General features: G+C 45.6%; 1 protein-coding gene across 2 annotated transcripts in view; it reads left to right on the forward strand.

Annotated features, from left to right (window-relative positions):
- Positions 1 to 16,724, forward strand: part of LOC135547498 (ecto-NOX disulfide-thiol exchanger 1-like) — a 95,464-nt gene extending 78,740 nt beyond the window's left edge. For both annotated transcript variants that reach the window (XM_064976568.1, XM_064976569.1), the window contains exons 9-15: positions 1,542 to 1,659; positions 2,313 to 2,503; positions 3,017 to 3,124; positions 6,367 to 6,426; positions 7,012 to 7,114; positions 15,415 to 15,500; positions 15,654 to 16,724. In XM_064976568.1, coding sequence (XP_064832640.1) covers positions 1,542 to 1,659; positions 2,313 to 2,503; positions 3,017 to 3,124; positions 6,367 to 6,426; positions 7,012 to 7,114; positions 15,415 to 15,500; positions 15,654 to 15,785 — 798 coding nt within the window. In that variant the 3' untranslated portion in view covers positions 15,786 to 16,724. The remainder of the gene's footprint in view (positions 1 to 1,541; positions 1,660 to 2,312; positions 2,504 to 3,016; positions 3,125 to 6,366; positions 6,427 to 7,011; positions 7,115 to 15,414; positions 15,501 to 15,653) is intronic.
- Positions 16,725 to 19,929: the final 3,205 nt, after the last annotated feature.

A 19,929-nucleotide genomic window follows, 5' to 3' on the forward strand; every position in this document is an offset into this window, starting at 1 on the left:
GCATTATCCAGGCAGATGTTAAAGACATGCTCCAGGAACTTTGGAGACAACTAAGTATTTTTTAAACCTCCCGCTTTAGGCTGGATGTGTTGATGTATTGGTCATACACTCATAATCTATCATTAGAATTACCTCCATTAGGCATGGAATCCCTAGTTTGAAAGCAACTGTTTTTCTGGATGCTGTGCTGCGCCATTTTCCCTACATTTCCCCCCACCTGGGTTAGCCCTTTAGCAATTTGAGTTCTAGCCAATGAGCTTCAGCTCCTTGCCATTTAATTGACAGCGATCAAGATGCACACACAGCAAAGTGAGAGAGAGCAATGACGTGGTGCACATCTCTGCAATTTCAGGGGACCACTTTTGTCTTGTGAGCGCGACCTTCAGAACTACTGGCTAAAATGTATACAAAAGCACTGGAGAATCTCTTTAACTTCATATGACCCTTCATACTGTAAACCCTCTGTGGTCATACTGTACATGTCTCTAAGTCAAGTCAGTGAGAATCATGTCATGTCTATTCTCAAAGCAACCAGAGGTAAGGCATTAATGTGGAAGAAGAGACACTAACAGTAAACATTATGGAGTGAGTCATTATGTTAAATCCTTTGTTACGGTTCAGTAGTATGCTTGGTAAGTGTTCAAGTAGTTAAAGTAAAGGGAACTCTGCAGTCTGAACCGTCATGGATTAACTATGACAAATGGCTGTGAATGAATTAGCTACTGATGTCAGTATCAACATGACAGTAATATGAAATTCCAGTTTTATTATGAGCTGATAAAGGAGTTGGCAGAAATCAGGAGATCAGATAAGTCTCTAAACACCACTGGATTTCTCCGTCTTCATGCCGTACTGTAGTTTCTAAGTAAAAGGATCTGGCTGGTTCAGTACTACAGCTGAGGTTTTCTCTGCTCACAGTCACACATAACAAAACTCTCCCTCCAACCCTCGCTCCCTTTCTCTCTTCCTTTTCCTCTCATAACTCTATCCCTCTGTCCCCTAGTTGAGTCATTGCTAAGCCTATTTACTTTATTTGAGGAGAGATTTCACAGTGGTGGTATTAGACAGCCTCACAGCTGAGGCAGTACTAGTTATCAGAGCAGCTGGGAGAATGAGATGATTTCTATGCTCCTCTGTCTTTAGCGTGTGAAAAAAAGGAAGCATTCAAACTGCCCATGGGCACAGATCTAGGATCGGTTTACATTACCCTCTAAATCCTAACCTTAACCATTGCAGAAGGAAAACAAAACTGAGTCATTCCATGTCATTTCAGCAAGCCATGCTTCGGAGCTTTGGGCGAGATGGTGGGTGTCGAAATCCTCGTTCTTTTGCTTTTTGAGGTGGAATGACTCATTTGACCGTAGTTCATTCTCTCCTCTTCCACCACATACATGTCCACAGGTACAATATATAAAGTTAGTAACCATCCTTAAAAGGGCAGTCTGGTTGAAACCATTTTTAGACAGGCATCTGGTTGGGTGTAAAGTACTGAGACACAGGTGTCCTTGCGTTGTGTGTGTCCTTGTGTTGTGATGTGACAGGAGCTGCGGAATGCCAACAGTGAGGAGATCATGGGGATTCGCCGGGAGGAGGAGATGGAGATGTCTGATGATGACTCGGATGAGAGCCCCTGTAAGAAGATACGTAGGGAGGACAACGGTAGGTCAAACACAGGCCCAATCCCAAATGTACTCCTAGGTTCTAGGCCCTAGCGCTTGTCTCCTAGCTGCTAGCCCCTAGGCACTGGTACCATTTAATGATGGCAGACCAGTGTAGCTCATAAATCAACAGACTGCTACAGTATATATTGGTGGTAGATGTTCATAACCTGTCACACAGCCCCAGAACCCTAGATACTGCCAGTCAAATGGCAGGAAGAACAATCTAGCAGCTGGGATATGATGGGATGTTCTAGATGGGCTGTGGTGATACAGTGACCGAGCTGCTCAAATTTAGAACACTTCACAATCTATTACTGCTCTGCTCCATAACTGCAGCCTATTCTAATGCCTGCTGAAGGAGTCTGTTGAAAGGACAGCAGTGCTTTACTGAGCCGCTCTGAACAGCTCCCTTTGATGTGTCCTGAATACATTACATGTATGGAGGAGGAGAGAGAACAATATAAACCTCCACTTACAGTGACTCAGAACCTCACAGGTTGGGTAGAGAGTTGACTCACTGCAGTTTGTGTGTGTATGTGTGTGCGTGCGTGTGCGAGCATACATATGTGTGTGTCTTGTGTCTAACCCTTCCCCCCCTCCTCTCCAGGTGTGTGTCTTGTGTCTAACCTTCTCTCGCCTCCTCCTCTAAAGGTGTGTGTGGCCAGTCTGGGGCCTCTCTGAAGGAGGAGAATGACTCTCTGCGCTGGCAGCTGGATGCCTACAGGAATGAGGTGGAGCTGCTGAGGAAGGAGCAGGGCAAGGCCTGCCACCCCGACGACCCCGAACACTCCCTCAACACACACACACACCTGCTACAGCAGAGCATGCACAACATGCATCAGGTACATTATCACACCATCTACACCTGGATCATATTCCACCTGTGATTCCACTGTTGGGATTGTGCTGATACCAACAGTAATTGATATACAGTAGCATCAATAGAATACAGTGCCAACACTCATCACATGCTGCAGGTATGTGTACCTGTGCTTTCGCTAGCAAAAGGTCATTGAAGGCCAAAGCACCGGTACCTAGAAACAAAGAGTATTAGGGACAGTGCAGCTACAGTACACATCACTCTGATTTATTCTGACTGTCCTGTCTACCGCATTCACACTCTCTCCCTTTACAAACTGACCCAGACAGACCACAACACAGTCAGACCTCTGCCTGCTGTTGTTCCTGCTTACTGGTGTCTCCTCTGTGTTCATCACCCTCTCTGTTGTTGTTGTCCTCCCAGCACTGTCTCCCTTTCTAACTGTGTCGTGGTCTATTGTGTAACTGTCTCCCTATCTAACTGTGTTGTGGTCTATTGTGTAACTGTCTCTCTGTGTGTCTCTCTCTCCTCCCAGCAACTGCTGAGTCTGCAGGATCAGCTGAGGAGTAAGGAGGTGGAGCTGGAGCAGGCTAGAGATGAACACAGATACCTGGAGGGAGAGGTCCTAGCCCTGAGAGACAAGGTGAGAGAACATGCATGCACACAAATGTGTAAACACACACAGAGACACACACCCACACACACGAGTGTGGAAACTCGCACTCACTGATCCAGATGGGAGTGTAGGGTTCTGAGTCAAGATGGTTATGAAGATATAGAGAAATAAATAGCAAAAAGAACCTCCTTACACATAACAGTACCAGGGTGTCCCTATTACTGATCTGTACTGTACTGTATCGTATATGAGTACAGAGGCTCCTGAGCTCTCTAGGGTTGGCTATTGGGTTTTTAACATACCGAGTAACTGACAAGGATAGAAATTTATTTAGAAACTGGGTGGTTTGAGCCCTGAATACTGATTGGCTGACAGCCGTGGTATATCAGACCGTATACCACGATTATGACAAAACCTGTATTTTTACTGCTCTAATTACGTTGGTAACCAGTTTTATAACAGCAGTAAGGCACCTCAGGGGGTTGTGATATATGGCCAATATACCACGGCTAAGGGCTGTATCCAGGCACTCCGCTTTGTGTCGTGCGTAAGAACAGCCCTTAGCCGTGGTATATTGGCCAAATGCCACACCTCCTTGGGCCTTATTTCTTAAATATAGTGAAACATACAGACTGCAGGAGGGAGTTAAGGACATGGTTTTGATGTAGTGGCAGTCTAGTATTTATTTTGGCAGGCTACTACAGCTGTCTCTTCAAATATTCTCTTTATCTCCCTCCTCTTTATCTATCTCTGTCTCTTTCTATCATTGTTTCTGCACAAGTTGCTCTCCCTCAGTAGGGGGGCACACACACACGTCCCTCATCCCCCTCCCTCCATGTCCTCCCATCCCCCTCTCCTCTCACTCTCCACCCCACCCACTCCTCTCCAAGCCAGCCAGACTCTGAAATGGCTCAAATGGCTCAAACTTCCTCTCAACACGTTCTGAGAGCACAGGCAGCAGGCATGTGTGTTTGTCCTTTCTTCTAAGGCTAGCCCTGCTCCACCCCCCCCCCCCTTTTCCCCCAAGAATGAATAACCTTCCATTCATTTCATTTTCATCTGTTATCAAAATGAAAAGAAACAAATTAATACATTTGCTCAATAAAATTGTATTTTTCAAATAATCTTTCTCAAAAACGTTGTACACTGAACAAAAATATAAACGCAACATATAGTGGTGGTCCTATGTTTCATGAGCTGAAATAAAAGATCCCAAACATTTTCCATATGCACAAAAAGCTTATTTCTCTCCAAATTTGTGCACAAATTTGTTTACATCCTTGTTAATGAGCATTTCTCTTTTGCCAAGATAACCCATCCACCTGACAGGTGTGGCCAATCAAGAAGCTGATTAAACAGCATAATCATTACACAGGTGCACTTTGTGGGGACAATTAAAGGCCACTCTGCAATTTGCAGTTTTGTTACACAGCACAATGCCACAGATGTCTCAAGTTTTTCCACCAGAGCTGTTGCCAGATAATTGAATGTTCATTTCTTTACCATAAACCTCCTCCAACGTAATTTATAGAGAATTTGGCAGTACGTCCAACCGGCCTCACAACTCAGACCACGTGTTTGGCGTTGTGTGGGCGAGCAGTTTGCTGATGTCAATGTTGTGAACAGAGTGCCCCATGGTGGCGGTGGGGTTGTGGTATGGGCAGGCATACGCTACGGACAATGAAGTCAATTGCATATCTATGGCAATTTGAATGCACAGAGATAACCTGATGAGATCCTGAGGCCCATTGCCGCCATCACCTCATGTTTCAGAATTATAATGCAGGAATTCGCAAGGATCTGTACACAATTCCTGGAAGCTGAAAATGTCCCAGTTCTTCCATGGCCTGCATACTCACCCGACATATCACCCATTAAGCCTGTTTGGGATGCTCTGGATTGACGTGTACGACAGCGTGTTCCAGTTCCCGCCAATATTCAGCAACTTTGCACAGCCATTGAAGAGGAGTGGGACAACATTCAACAGGCCACAATCAACAGCCTGACCAACTCTATGTGAAGGAGATGTGTCGCCTTGCATGAAGCAAATGGTGGTCACACCAGATACTGACAGGTTTTATGACTAACAGATGCATATCTGTATTCCCAGTCATGTGAAATACAGAGATTAGGACCAAATGAATTTATTTCAATTGACTGGTTTCCTCATATGAACTGTAACTTAGTATAAAAAAATAAATTGTTGCATGTTGCATTTACATTTTTGTTCAGTATATATTGTCCCATATAATAATCGGTTCTCTTCATTTTTTGTTTCTAAAAATGTTTACCCCGACTTTGAAAACCACTGGCCTACAACATGGTCAAGCAAATGAATGGTTCTGACAGTTTACCAAACAACTACTGATTTAGAACCACACAGACAACAGGAGCACTGCCTTCACTATTCCATCACCATTTCAACGTAAACATTTAAATATCATCATGTGTGTGTGTGTGTGTGCGTGCGTGCGCGTGTGCGTGTGCGTGTGTGTGTGTGTGTGTGCAAGTAGAAACAATATGTTGACTTGTAGACTAGATGAACCCCAATGCCATCCTCTCTTTCATGTTGGCAAAACGATCTGACTGTAATTCAGCAGTACACACTTTTAGTTGTCCTAGACTAGGCTACCTGGAAAAACTGCTTGCTAGCCTAACTTCCTCACATGGGCAAAAATGAACCAGCTAAGTTAGCGAGCTAGCTAGTTAACATGAACCTACTACATCTAGGCTACATATTGAACTTCAATCGTCTCAAGCCAGTGGCACAATGTTTGAATTGATGGTGAGATCAGAATCTACGTTATAATCATTAGCCTGTATCATTGGTCAAATGTATGTGGAAGGCTGGCTTCCTTTGGCATCCACGAACACACTCCACTGCTGAGAATAATACAACCCGTGGATGGACGTGTACCTTTCTGATTCTATCTGATTCTGCTAACTGTAACTGCTTATTCATTGTTATTGGACTGAGATAATGGGAACATCAATAGGAATAGAGCTCCTGTGGAGAAAGAGTGTATTCAGCTACCAGTGGACAGATGGATGAAACAGATAGATAGATGAACAAATGAAATGACACATCCAGGGAGGATACATTGTTTCCATATAGTCTAAAGATGCTACCTTAAACAACAGCTACTTGGATCCTGCTTCTGTTACTAAGACCATGTTCTATGCCTCTGTTTGTTACCAGGGTTACCAGGGATGAAGGGTCAGTACTTGATGTTGGTCTCTGTCTTGTTCTCTGTGTGTCTTGTTTTCAGATGCTGACTAACGGGGATGTAGTGGTAGTGGATGGGACCAACGGAGAAACACCTGAGAAGGTCAGTTCGCCCCAACATACACCACTATACTGTACACACAATACTGTACACCACAGGAGGCTGGTGGCACCTTAATTGGGGAGGGCAGCTCATAGTAATGGCTGGAACAGAATGAATGGAATGGTATCAAACATATCAAACACTTGGTTTTCATATGTGTGGTACCATTCCAGCCATTACTATGAGCTGTCCTCCCCTCTCCAGCCTCCTGTGTACACACACGCATGCAATCAACATCTCTTGAGTGATTTTATTGACCCAGCCAGCCAGTGTGAGGTGATGTCAGCGTCTGATGACGTCTTCAGAGCAGGGGGGTAGGCCTATGCATTAGGGGTATATGGGGAGGGGAAGGGGGTTGTAGTGTGTTACTGTGTATGTCCCTTGTGCCCTGTGAAAGGAGATGCACTGGTGCGGAGAGGAGAAGGGGAAGGAAAGGGGGGTATCCCAATGGAGGAGCATCGGTAGCACCAGCCACTCTCCTCTCTCTCATAAAAATAACACTACCCCGATGAGTACACACACATCAGCTCACATTGCGTTTGTGTGTCTATAAGGACTAACATTGGGTTGTTTGTGTGTCTGTAGGTAGTGAACGGCTATGCCACCACTCTGTACCGCAGCAGAGACAGGAGGAGTGAAGCTGCCATGAGAGGACCCCTCACATCAGAGAGAGAGGCTCTGCTACTGGGTACAGTACATATACATTTGATTTATACTACAAAGCATGTGCATAATATTATCTGGATTGCTACATTTTCACCTGTAATATTAATCTGACTGGGAGTGTTTTAATGGTTGGTGTTCGACATGTTGGAGGGGAGCCAACTGTTAATGGGGTGAAACAGTCTTGAAAGCCTGTCTATCCAGCCTGGTCTCAGAGCAAAACATATAATATTTTAATCAAATCCGTGCCACTCCATTTAGTATGAAATGTTACTTTACGTTAGGTTACATTAAATTGGCCTACGTGAATCCGAGTCACTCAAATAGGTATGACAATGTTATATTTGGTATGACACTCAGGGGTATGACACCCCGGACGATTACTGCTGGCTAGCGCTTCCACCCACTTAGCCTGAAGCTAGCCCCGCCAGAGCACCTGTGCTACCTCCGTAGCATACTCCTGGGCTACAATTACCGGACTCACGACCGGTCTATCGATGTCACCGCATGAAGAGGAATAAACAGACTCACCCCATCGTGACGTCCCCCAAAGGCTAATTCTCTAGCCCTTGCTATCTCCCTGCTTGCTATTTCGGCCTGCTAACTGCTACCTTGCTTAGCCCCGGCCTACTAACTGTTAGCTTGTTAGCACAGGCCTGCTAACCGTCTGAATCGCCTCGTCCCAAACACTCACTGGACCCATATTTACTCTCTTATCTCTTTCCGATTTTTAATTTGTTTATACCTTCCGGAAACCTGCCTCACCCAATGTGATACGGAATCGCTATTATTTTTAATTTTTAGAACACACTCAAGAACCTCCAGAAGCTAACTAGCTAACTAGCTACAAGCTATTTAGTCATTGTTAGTTTTTTTTTAACCTGGATAACACTCACTAATCCAGCTTCCCTGCCCCCTGGACACTGATCACTTGGCTACATAGTTGATGCACGCTGGACTGTCCATTAATCACGGTCCTTCATTCTGCTTGTTTATGTTTTATCTGTCGGCCCCGTTGCCTAGTCAACGCCATTTTACCTGCTGTTGTTGTGCTAGCTAATTAGCTGTTGTTGTCTCACCTACTGTTTTAGCTAGCTTTCCCAATTCAACACCTGTGATTACTGTATGCCTCGCTGTATGTCTCTCTCAAATGTCAATATGCCTTGTATACTGTTGTTCAGGTTAGTTATCATTGTTTTAGTTCACAATGGAGCGCCTAGTTCCACTCTTCATACCCCTGATACCTCCTTTGTCCCACCTCCCACACATGCGGTGACCTCACCCATTACAACTAGCATGTCCAGAGATACAACCTCTCTCATCATCACCCAGTGCCTGGGCTTACCTCCGCTGTACCCGCACCCCACCATACCCCTGTCTGCGCATTATGCCCTGAATATATTCTACCATGCCCAGAAATCTGCTCCTCTTATTCTCTGTCCCCAATGCTCTAGGTGACCAGTTTTGATAGCCTTTAGCCGCACCCTCATACTACTCCTTCTCTGTTCCGCGGGTGATGTGGAGGTAAACCCAGGCCCTGCATGTCCCCAGGCACCCTCATTTGTTGACTTCTGTGATCGAAAAAGCCTTGGTTTCATGCATGTCAACATCAGAAGCCTCCTCCCTAAGTTTGTTTTACTCACCGCTTTAGCACACACTGCTAATCCTGATGTCCTTGCCGTGTCTGAGTCCTGGCTCAGGAAGGCCACCAAAAATTCTGAGATTTCCATACCCAACTATAACATCTTCCGTCAAGATAGAACTGCCAAAGGGGGAGGAGTTGCAGTCTACTGCAGAGATAGCCTGCAAAGTAATGTCATACTTTCCAGGTCCATACCCAAACAGTTCGAACTACTAATTTTGAAAATTACTCTCTCCAGAAATAAGTCTCTCACTGTTGCCGCCTGCTACCGACCCCCCTCAGCTCCCAGCTGTGCCCTGGACACCATTTGTGAATTGATCGCCCCCCATCTAGCTTCAGAATTTGTTCTTTTAGGTGACCTAAACTGGGATATGCTTAACACCCCGGCAGTCCTACAATCTAAGCTAGATGCCCTCAATCTCACACAAATCATCAAGGAACCCACCAGGTACAACCCTAACTCTGTAAACAAGGGCACCCTCATAGACGTCATCCTGACCAACTGGCCCTCCAGATACACCTCCGCTGTCTTCAACCAGGATCTCAGCGATCACTGCCTCATTGCCTGTATCCGCTACGGAGCCGCAGTCAAACGACCACCCCTCATCACTGTCAAACGCTCCCTAAAACACTTTTGTGAGCAGGCCTTCCTAATCGACCTGGCCCGGGTATCCTGGAAGGACATTGACCTCATCCCGTCAGTTGAGGATGCCTGGTCATTCTTTAAAAGTAAATTCCTCACCATTTTAGATAAGCATGCTCCGTTCAAAAAATGCAGAACCAAGAACAGATACAGCCCTTGGTTCACTCCAGACCTGACTGCCCTCGACCAGCACAAAAACATCCTGTGGCGGACTGCATTAGCATCGAATAGTCCCCGCGATATGCAACTGTTCAGGGAAGTCAGGAACCAATACACGCAGTCAGTCAGGAAAGCTAAGGCCAGTTTCTTCAGGCAGAAGTTTGCATCCTGTAGCTCCAACTCCAAAAGGTTCTGGGACACTGTGAAGTCCATGGAGAACAAGAGCACCTCCTCCCAGCTGCCCACTGCACTGAGGCTAGGTAACACGGTTACCACCGATAAATCCATGATTATCGAAAACTTCAACACGCATTTCTCAACGGCTGGCCATGCCTTCCGCCTGGCTACTCCAACATCGGCCAACAGCTCCGCCCCCACCGCAGCTTCTCGCCCAAGCCCTTCCAGGTTCTCCTTTACCCAAATCCAGATAGCAGATGTTCTGAAAGAGCTGCAAAACCTGGACCCGTACAAATCAGCTGGGCTTGACAATCTGGACCCTCTATTTCTGAAACTATCCGCCGCCACTGTCGCAACCCCTATTACCAGCCTGTTCAACTCTCTCTCATATCGTCTGAGATCCCCAAGGATTGAAAGCTGCCGCAGTCATCCCCCTCTTCAAAGGGGAGACACCCTGGACCCAAACTGTTACAGACCTATATCTATCCTGCCCTGCCTATCTAAGGTCTTCGAAAGCCAAGTCAACAAACAGGTCACTGACCATCTCGAATCCCACCGTACCTTCTCCGCTGTGCAATCTGGTTTCCGAGCCGGTCACGGGTGCACCTCAGCCACACTCAAGGTACTAAACGACATCATAACCGCCATCGATAAAAGACAGTACTGTGCAGCCGTCTTCATCGACCTTGCCAAGGCTTTCGACTCTGTCAATCACCATATTCTTATCGGCAGACTCAGTAGCCTCGGTTTTTCGGATGACTGCCTTGCCTGGTTCACCAATTACTTTGCAGACAGAGTTCAGTGTGTCAAATCAGAGGGCATGCTGTCCGGTCCTCTGGCAGTCTCTATGGGGGTGCCACAGGGTTCAATTCTCGGGCCAACTCTTTTCTCTGTATATATCAATGATGTTGCTCTTGCTGCGGGCGATTCCCTGATCCACCTCTACGCAGACGACACCATTCTATATACTTCCGGCCCGTCCTTGGACACTGTGCTATCTAACCTCCAAACGAGCTTCAATGCCATACAACACTCCTTCCGTGGCCTCCATCTGCTCTTAAACGCTAGTAAAACCAAATGCATGCTTTTCAACCGATCGCTGCCTGCACCCGCATGCCCGACGAGCATCACCACCCTGGATGGTTCCGACCTTGAATATGTGGACACCTATAAGTACTTAGGTGTCTGGCTAGACTGTAAACTCTCCTTCCAAACTCATATCAAACATCTCCAATCGAAAATCAAATCAAGAGTCGGCTTTCTATTCCGCAACAAAGCCTCCTTCACTCACGCCGCCAAACTTACCCTAGTAAAACTGACTATCCTACCGATCCTCGACTTCGGCGATGTCATCTACAAAATTGCCTCCAACACTCTACTCAGCAAACTGGATGCAGTTTATCACAGTGCCATCCGTTTTGTCACTAAAGCACCTTATACCACCCACCACTGCGACTTGTATGCTCTAGTCGGCTGGCCCTCGCTACATATTCGTCGCCAGACCCACTGGCTCCAGGTCATCTACAAGTCCATGCTAGGTAAAGCTCCGCCTTATCTCAGTTCACTGGTCACGATGGCAACACCCATCCGTAGCACGCGCTCCAGCAGGTGTATCTCACTGATCATCCCTAAAGCCAACACCTCATTTGGCCGCCTTTCGTTCCAGTACTCTGCTGCCTGTGACTGGAACGAATTGCAAAAATCCCTGAAGTTGGAGACTTTTATCTCCCTCACCAACTTCAAACATGTGCTTTCTGAGCAGCTAACCGATCGCTGCAGCTGTACATAGTCTATTGGTAAATAACCCACCCATTTTCACCTACCTCATCCCCACACTGTTTTTATTTATTTACTTTTCTGCTCTTTTGCACACCAGTATCTCTACCTGTACATGACCATCTGATCATTTATCACTCCAGTGCTAATCTGCAAAATTGTAATTATTCGCCTACCTCCTCATGCCTTTTGCATACAATGTATATAGACTCGCCTTTTTTGTACTGTGTTATTGACTTGTTAATTGTTTACTCCATGTGTAACTCTGTGTTGTCTGCTCACACTGCTAAGCTTTATCTTGGCCAGGTCGCAGTTGCAAATTAGAACTTGTTCTCAACTAGCCTACCTGGTTAAATAAAGGTGAAATAAAAAATAAAAAAAGTCAGGGGCCTCCCTGGTGGCACAGCAGTCTAAGGCACTGCATCTCACACAGACCCCCTGGTTCGAATCCAGGCTGTTTCACAACCAGCCGTGATTGGGAGTCCCATAGGGCAGTGTAGGCCATCATTGTAAATAAGAATTCATTCTTAACTGACTTGCTAGTAAAAAAAAAGGTTAATTAAGGCAAATACAAATGGAGGGTCGTTGGTCGGACGTATAATGTGAACGTCTAGCAATCCAAAGGGTGCGCATTCAAATCTCATTCTGGACAATTTTAGCAAATTAGAACTGCTTACAACTTTTTAGCTACTTTGCAACTATTTAGCATGTTAGCTAACCCTTCCCCTAACCTTAACCCTTTAACTTAACTCCTAACCCTAACCTTAACCCTAACCTTAACTCCTAACCTAACAAAAGTATGTGGACAACCCTTCAAATTAGTGGATTCGAGCACAAAGTCAATCTCCATAGACAAACATTGGAAGTAGAATGGCATTACTGAGGAGGTCAGTGACTTTCAATGTGGCACCGTCATAGGATGGCACCTTTCCAACAAGTCAGTTTGTCAGGTTTCTGCCCTCCTAGAGCTGCCCCGGCCAGCTATAAGTAATGGTATTGTGAAGTAGAAACATCTAGGAGCAACAACGGCTCAGCCGCGAAGTGGTAGGCCACACAAGGCCTCACAGAACGGAAACGCTGAAGTGCATAGCACGTAAAAGTAATCTGTCCTCAGTTGCAACACTCACTACCGAGTTCCAAACTGCCTCTGGAGGCAAAATCAGTACAAGAACTGTTCGTCAGGAGCTTCATGAAATAGGTTTCCATAGCCGAGCATCCGCACACAAGCCCAAATTTACCAAGCGTCGGCCAGAATGATGTGAGGCTCGCTGCCATTGGACCCTTCACCCAGCACTCCGACGGATGAATCTGGATTTGGCGGATGCAAGGAGAATGCTACCTGCCCCAATATATAGTGCCCACTGTAAAGTTTGGTGGAGGAGTAATAATTGTCTGGGGCTGTTTCTCATGGTTTGGGCTCGGACCCTTACTTCCAGTTAAGGGAAATCTTAACGCTATAGCATACAATGACATTCTAGATGATTCTGTGCTTCCAACTTTGTGGCAGTTTGAGGAAGGCCCTTTCCTGTTTCAGCATGACAAAGCCCCGTGCACAAAGTGAGGTCCATACAGCAATGGTTTGTCGAGATTGGTGTGGAAGAACTTGACTGGCCTGCACAGAGCCAGTCACTTTTGGGATGAATTGGAACACCGACTGCAAACCAGGCCTAATTGCCCAACCTAGGTGCATGACCTCACTAATGCTCTTGTGGCTGAATGGAAGCAAGTCCCTGCAGCAATGTTCCAACATCTAGTAGAAAGCCTCCCCAGAAGAGTGGAGGCCATTATAGCTGGAATGGGGGGGCCAACTCAGTATTAATGGCCATGATTTTGGAATGAAATGTTCGATCAGCATACTTTTGGTCTTGTAGTGGCACGGATTTTGTAAAATATCATATGTTTTGCTCTGAGACTAGGTAGGTCTGTTGTGTTCTTGGATGAAGAACCCAAGGACTGGGTGGAGGGGGGCTCAGGTGAGAGGTACTATGGGTCTGGTTGCCAAGCAGTACTCTGCTGGCCCTGGCCATACACACGTCAACTCTGAACGTAGGCACATGCAAAACGCACGTATGCAGGCACACACACAGACACACACATGATCTCTCCCAGCTGCACCCGGCTATGGTTGTGTTCACACACAGAAACACACTCCATCACAGGGCGCCGGGGACACTGAGATAGACGAGGATGCCGTCAGCCAGAACAGAAGAAAAGACAAACCGGTTTCAGGCGAGAGGAGAGACTGACTGTAGAACACAAATTGCCTAATTCTCCCATGGCTCTTCTCTCTGTCTCACTCTATCCTCCCCCTCTTCCTCTCCCTCTTTCCTCCCCCTCTACCTCCCCTCCATTTCAGCTCCCAGAAATGTAGTTTCATCACAAAAAGGAAGCAGCTTCTATTCTGATTCTGACCGGAGTCATTTTATTAGCCTGCTTTCCTTTTGTTTCTGTTCACTGTCTGAATCTCCTGTAGGCACAAGCACAAAATAGTTCTGTGCCAATTCTCAGAATAGCAGCTGGAAAGCAGAGCTCCATTTGGTGCTGTAGGGAGGTAAAAACAGCTTGGTGTCGGTTGGAGCAGAGCAGAGAAGGGGAGAGAAGAGGAGAAGAGAGGAGAGCAGACGAAAGGGGAGCAGAGGAGAGCAAAGAGGAGTAGGCAGATGCACATTTATCTCTTTTAACGCGGCCCACAGAAAGCCAACATGAAGGAGAGGAGAGGCAGAGCTCTCTATCTCCCTGCCAGCCAGCCAGCCAGCCACCCTGTCTGCTTCCCAGCCTGCCGCAGCCAGTGAGGGCTGGTGGGAGGAGCTATAGGAGGACAGGCTCATTGTAATGGCTGGAATATAATACATGGAACGGAGTCAATCATGTGACTACCATATGTTTGATGTGTTTGATACCGTTGCATTTATTCTATTCCAGCCATTACAATGAGCCTGTCCTCCTATTGCTCCTCCCACCAGCCTCCTTTGACTGCAGCCAACACTGCTTCTGGGCTTTTCATTTTTCTGTAAGGGATACACACCTTTACACACACACAAACACATACAGATACACATCCGCATGCATGGACATACACAACAACACGTCCACAACACGTATAGACGTGAACGCACACACACATGCACTCACTAAGACCCCCCACACACAAACACACCATCCATTCCCCCCTCATGCAGTGTGGTGGTTCCATCTGAATGGTGGTGGCTGAGGGGAGTAAATTAGTCCTGTCTGTAATGGGCAATGTTCCGTCATATAAATCAGGGGAATAAATATTGGCTCAGGCTTCCCAGGGGACCGCACTATATTCTCTCCCCCTGAGTCGCTGTGTTACCTCTGCAGGACCTCTCACAAGTAATCAACTCAAGTGCTGTTTCTACTCGGACCAGCGTTTTTTATGGCGGCGCGGAATGCATTCATTGCATGGCACGTCGGCAAAATGCAGATTGCAGCTCTGCTGGAGAGCTGAAGTTGAACAGCATGTTCTTTCTCTTCCCTCTCCTGTCTCTCTCTCTTATCTATCTATCTCTCATCTCTCTCAATGTCTCTGCTTCTCTCTCTTCTCTATCTCTCATCTCTCTCAATGTCTCTGCTTCTCTCTCCTCTCTCTCTCATCTCTCTCAATGTCTCTGTTTCTCTCTCTTCTCTATCTCTCTCCATCTCTCATCTCTCTCAATGTCTCCGTTTCTCTCTCTTCTCTATCTCTCTCTATCTCTCATCTCTCTCAATGTCTCTGCTTCTCTCTCTTCTCTATCTCTCATCTCTCTCAATGTCTCTGTTTCTCTATCTTCTCTATCTCATCTCTCTCAATGTCTCTGCTTCTCTATCTCTCTCCATATCTCATCTCTCTCAATGTCTCTCTGTTTTTCTCTATCTCTGTGTCTCTGTTTCTCTCTCTATCTCTCAATCGCTCTCTGTTTCTCTGCAGGCATCATATCTACCTTCCTCCATGTCCATCCGTTTGGAGCCAACATCGACTATCTGTGGTCCTACATCCAGAGACTGGACACTACGGTCAGTTTATTGACATGAAATAGTCACTAAAATAGAGAAAGGGAAAAAGCTGGGGGGAAAACTGAAATGGGCATATGAATCTTATCTAATTGTTACACAAATAGGAAAGACCCGTTAGGTGATGTCACCTGTCTCCGTCCCTCTCCCGTCCAGGTGTCAGCGGGGGAGTTGGAGTCTCTGATGGGTCGTCTGCCCAGTGTCTTCAGACAGGAGCTGAGTGGAGTGGGAGCCACGCTGGAGAAACGCTGGAACTTCTGTGGCTTCCAGAGCCTCGCCTCCATGTGACACAGGGACACAAACACATCACATGACCCAAGACACACACATGGCCTGACAGACCACGTGTGGTACAGGAACATACACACTTCCTGACCAGCCACAAAGCCTGGTGGACACATGAATAGAAGGCGTGTCAAATCCACAGACTGTGTTTGAACGGTGTGTGTATGTTGTGTATCCATAGACATCCACAGTACATGGTGATGATACTCAAACACAATACAGACACTGATGGATCTTTCCGAGGTTATATCTTTGAGAAGGATTTGCTGACACGGAGGTAGTGGGATCCACACAGATCTCCACTCGATGCGGTATAACTAGATCCACGGATGTCAGCCAAGGAGGTCACAGAGCAGACATTCTCTATGGTAACCTAGTGACCAGACCCCAGCCAACAGAACCTCTCATTGACTGGAGTTGTGTGTGATGGCTATTTCTCTGTTCCCTCTCTTTCTCTGTTCTCTCTCTCTCCCTGAAGCAGTTGTGTAACTAATTTGTCAACAGCTGACTCCCACTAGGCTGGGAGGGATCCAGGAATATCGGACGGCTGCAATCGAAATATGGATGGGAATGGGGAAAATGTGAGAATTGGGTTACTGATTTATAACTGTAACCCTTGTTACCCCTCACGTCCAGTGTGTTGTGGGGCTTTTTGCTGTAAAACCCAGTTTCACACTACAACAGGATTGAAGCATTAGCCAGCCTCTCTCTCTCTGTCTGTCTGTCTGTGACCCAGAACTGACTTTAGTAGCCTACTGATGACTGGTACTGATACTGTTGGGTTGGGTTGGGACTGTACTGTAGGTCTCCACCTCTGGATGTCTCTCTTTGCTCTGGCCTTCTGTGTCCAGTGTGTGCTGTGCATTCTGCCACTGTTTAATTGGTATCTACTCATTTAAATTATTATGTTTTCTAATGTAATAAAAGGTTTTTATCCAAACATTTTCTGATCAATCTAAAAACATTTTCAATTCAAGAAGCTTTATCGCCATGACAAGCAACTCAATTCACTGGCTGGTAATGGCAAGACAAGGCTGTTCGTGGCAAAAGAGACATGCTTTTGCATACATCTGAAATACTGTATGTTTTGGTTTAATGTTTGTGATCCAGATAGTGAGCTGATATTCCATGTTGGATGATGTGCTGCATCTCCCTGATGACGGAGGTTGAAGAATGTATTCATTCTGGATGAGAGAGAGAGAGAGAGAGAGAGAGAGAGAGAGAGAGAGAGAGAGAGAGAGGGAGAGAGAGGGAGAGAGAGAGAGAGAGAGAGAGAGAGAGAGAGAGGGAGAGAGGGAGAGAGGGAGAGAGAGAGAGAGAGAGAGAGAGGGAGAGAGAGAGAGAGAGAGAGAGAGAGAGAGGGAGGGAGAGAGAGAGAGAGAGAGAGAGAGAGAGAGGGAGAGAGGGAGAGAGAGAGAGGGAGAGAGGGAGAGAGAGAGAGAGAGAGAGGGAGGGAGAGAGAGAGAGAGAGAGAGAGAGAGAGAGAGAGAGAGGGAGAGAGAGAGAGAGAGAGAGGAGCAGAACTCCTCTCCTCCTCTCCCGGTACTTTCTCCTCTCCTATAGATTCGGATCATGTGCTGGTATGCTATATAGGTCCGATTCCAAAATAACACCTTTCTTACGCACACTTTTCCTACGCACTTCTCACGAGCTGGTACTCCACAACGTTAGTCTAATATGATCCGCTAATGCTAGTGACCCTCACAAACAACTTACATGGAGGTGACAGATGAAAGGAAGGTAAACAGAACGGAATGGAATGACGCAAAATGTGAGCTACAAATCGAAGAAAACAAACCGTAAAATGATAGTTAGAAATGTATGAGGATATTACTGACGGTGGCTCCCAATATTGGCTAATTTTTTAACATGATACACATTGTACAATAAAACTAATAAAAGCTTAGGCATAGGCTACAATTAAAACATTCTAAAGTACATATATCAAATTCTGAGGGCCCACAATGAAAATTCTGAATAATGGCACAGCTATTTATAGCATATTTCACTGTGGAAAAGGGGCCACAATGCATGTCGTGTTGATATGATTTTCATGTTGCTTCCATATGGCTGGTTCCACATTCATATCCAGGGAACATAAGGGACAATTATCTAAAACAATTGCTATGTGTATTTACAATCCCCTTCTCCAAATGAATGACTCATTTACCTAGCTCTTATCAATAGATATTATCCATTTATAAATACAGTGCTTGGAGAATGCTGTAGTAGATGCCTTTTCCACTTGGACCCAGCAGGTTTGCGCGACCTTTTCATGGTTTCCTAGCTCGTTAAGGTTGTGGAATAAGGAGGAATTAAGTCAAGGTCAGAATAAGGCTTATATCTATGTAGACACACCTCCGCCACACCGTAATGTTTTTGATCTCCACCCGAACGAATAGTGTGTGAATACCATGCTATTCAAGGTCTTAATACGCATAAGGTGAAAAGTTCATAAGAAGGGAATACCGTTCCATTTAAGTACGCTTAACCGGGGTCGGAATCAAGGCTGCCTATGCTGGTAAATCTGTACTGAGAGCATGTTGTAAAGCACCACACACACACTTACACACAATACACACTGTATTGCTTTGACTGATGCAACAGCAGGGTAAGCAGAGGAGTATATGGGAGAATCTGGCCCTGTCTGCGCTGCACTAACCCCGTTCTGCTCTCTCATGGATAGAGGATTGCTGTCACCATGGAGAAAGCAGTATGAAGGGTCATAGGCCTGTAATATGCCTGACAAAGACCTGTCATAAGCAGCTGTAGTAGATGGAGAAACCAGACCACTGCAGCCACTGTACCACTCAGACCCATGTAATGCATATAGGGCTCTGGTTCCACTGCTCTTTTCATTCTGTTAATCCTCCTATCCACAAAAGAGATCAGCTGGCCAGATGTGATGTGATTGGAGTGTAGTCCATTTCAGAGATGTATATCTAATCCCTGATTGACACCTGGCAGTGGAGCCAAGGCTTTGCTGAGTTTTCCCTCCATCCCTCCATCCCTCCATCCCACAGCTCTGCTCTCCATATGATTCCACTTTAGACAAACTCTCTCATCTGCCTCAGGATTTCAGCACACATATTCAGGATGTCCAGCTGGAGAAAGATATCAATTAAGGAATCACATGATTCCTCCTCTTTACTCTGTTTACTGATGAAATATTTGTCCATTGTGAAATATTATGAAATATCTCATATTTTCCACTAGCTGCATGGCTACCCCATATTTAGCAACTCAAATATACAAAAAAATAGCTGATGTAAAAAATAGGATAATATAGAATGAAAATAGGGTCAGAAATGTTTCCTTACCATGCAATCTGACCAGGAAACACTACCACCCCCACAATTCATCTGTAAATACAGATCTACACCGAATGATGTCTTGATAGTCATATTTGCAGATTTGGAATTTTCCACTGTTCTATATCAATTGAATTAATTAAATGTTTGATTAATCTACACATTATCATTCAGAAATGACATAATTACTCTTATCGGGAATGCCTGATTGTCTAGACATGCCCTTGATGTCAAAATTAATTCTTAAAATTATCATAAGATTTACTTTCCCAGTTTTTGATTTCCGACATTGAGCGCATTTAGGGTCTCAAAAGTAATTGTTTACATCAATTGTTTCATTTAACTGTAAATCTGTGACTAAAAGTATTATTGTCATTTAAGCATGAATGATAGTTACAGTTCTTAGAAATGTGATTAAATGAACCACATGTAGATAAGCGACAAGATATTTCTATAAGCTACTTGTACCACAGTCTTGTTTTATTTAGGCTGAGGTTTTGGCTAAGGAAGATTGTACACATGACAGTTCCTTATCCTCTGGGCCTGGCTGAAACAGAAACATAATCACTTCCATGAGGGATATACACAGTGATTTGCTATTTTTACGCTCCTAAATAGTGAACAGGAATAATCGCAGAGCTCAAGCCGGTGCTGTAAGGCAGCAGATCACAGCGAACTCTGCTGAAACGGCACACAGTTCATTACACAGTACAGTATTCATAGGAAGGTTTCATTTGCTCATGGGAGGCCCAGACAGTTTGTTAATGTTGCCCCTGTGTTTGTACACAGACAGCATGCAGTAGTGGTCCATGATGTATGTTCTTACTCTCCCTTGC

Source organism: Oncorhynchus masou, chromosome 10 (genome assembly GCF_036934945.1).
Source record: "Oncorhynchus masou masou isolate Uvic2021 chromosome 10, UVic_Omas_1.1, whole genome shotgun sequence".
In the NCBI taxonomy this organism is placed as follows: Eukaryota; Metazoa; Chordata; class Actinopteri; order Salmoniformes; family Salmonidae; genus Oncorhynchus; species Oncorhynchus masou.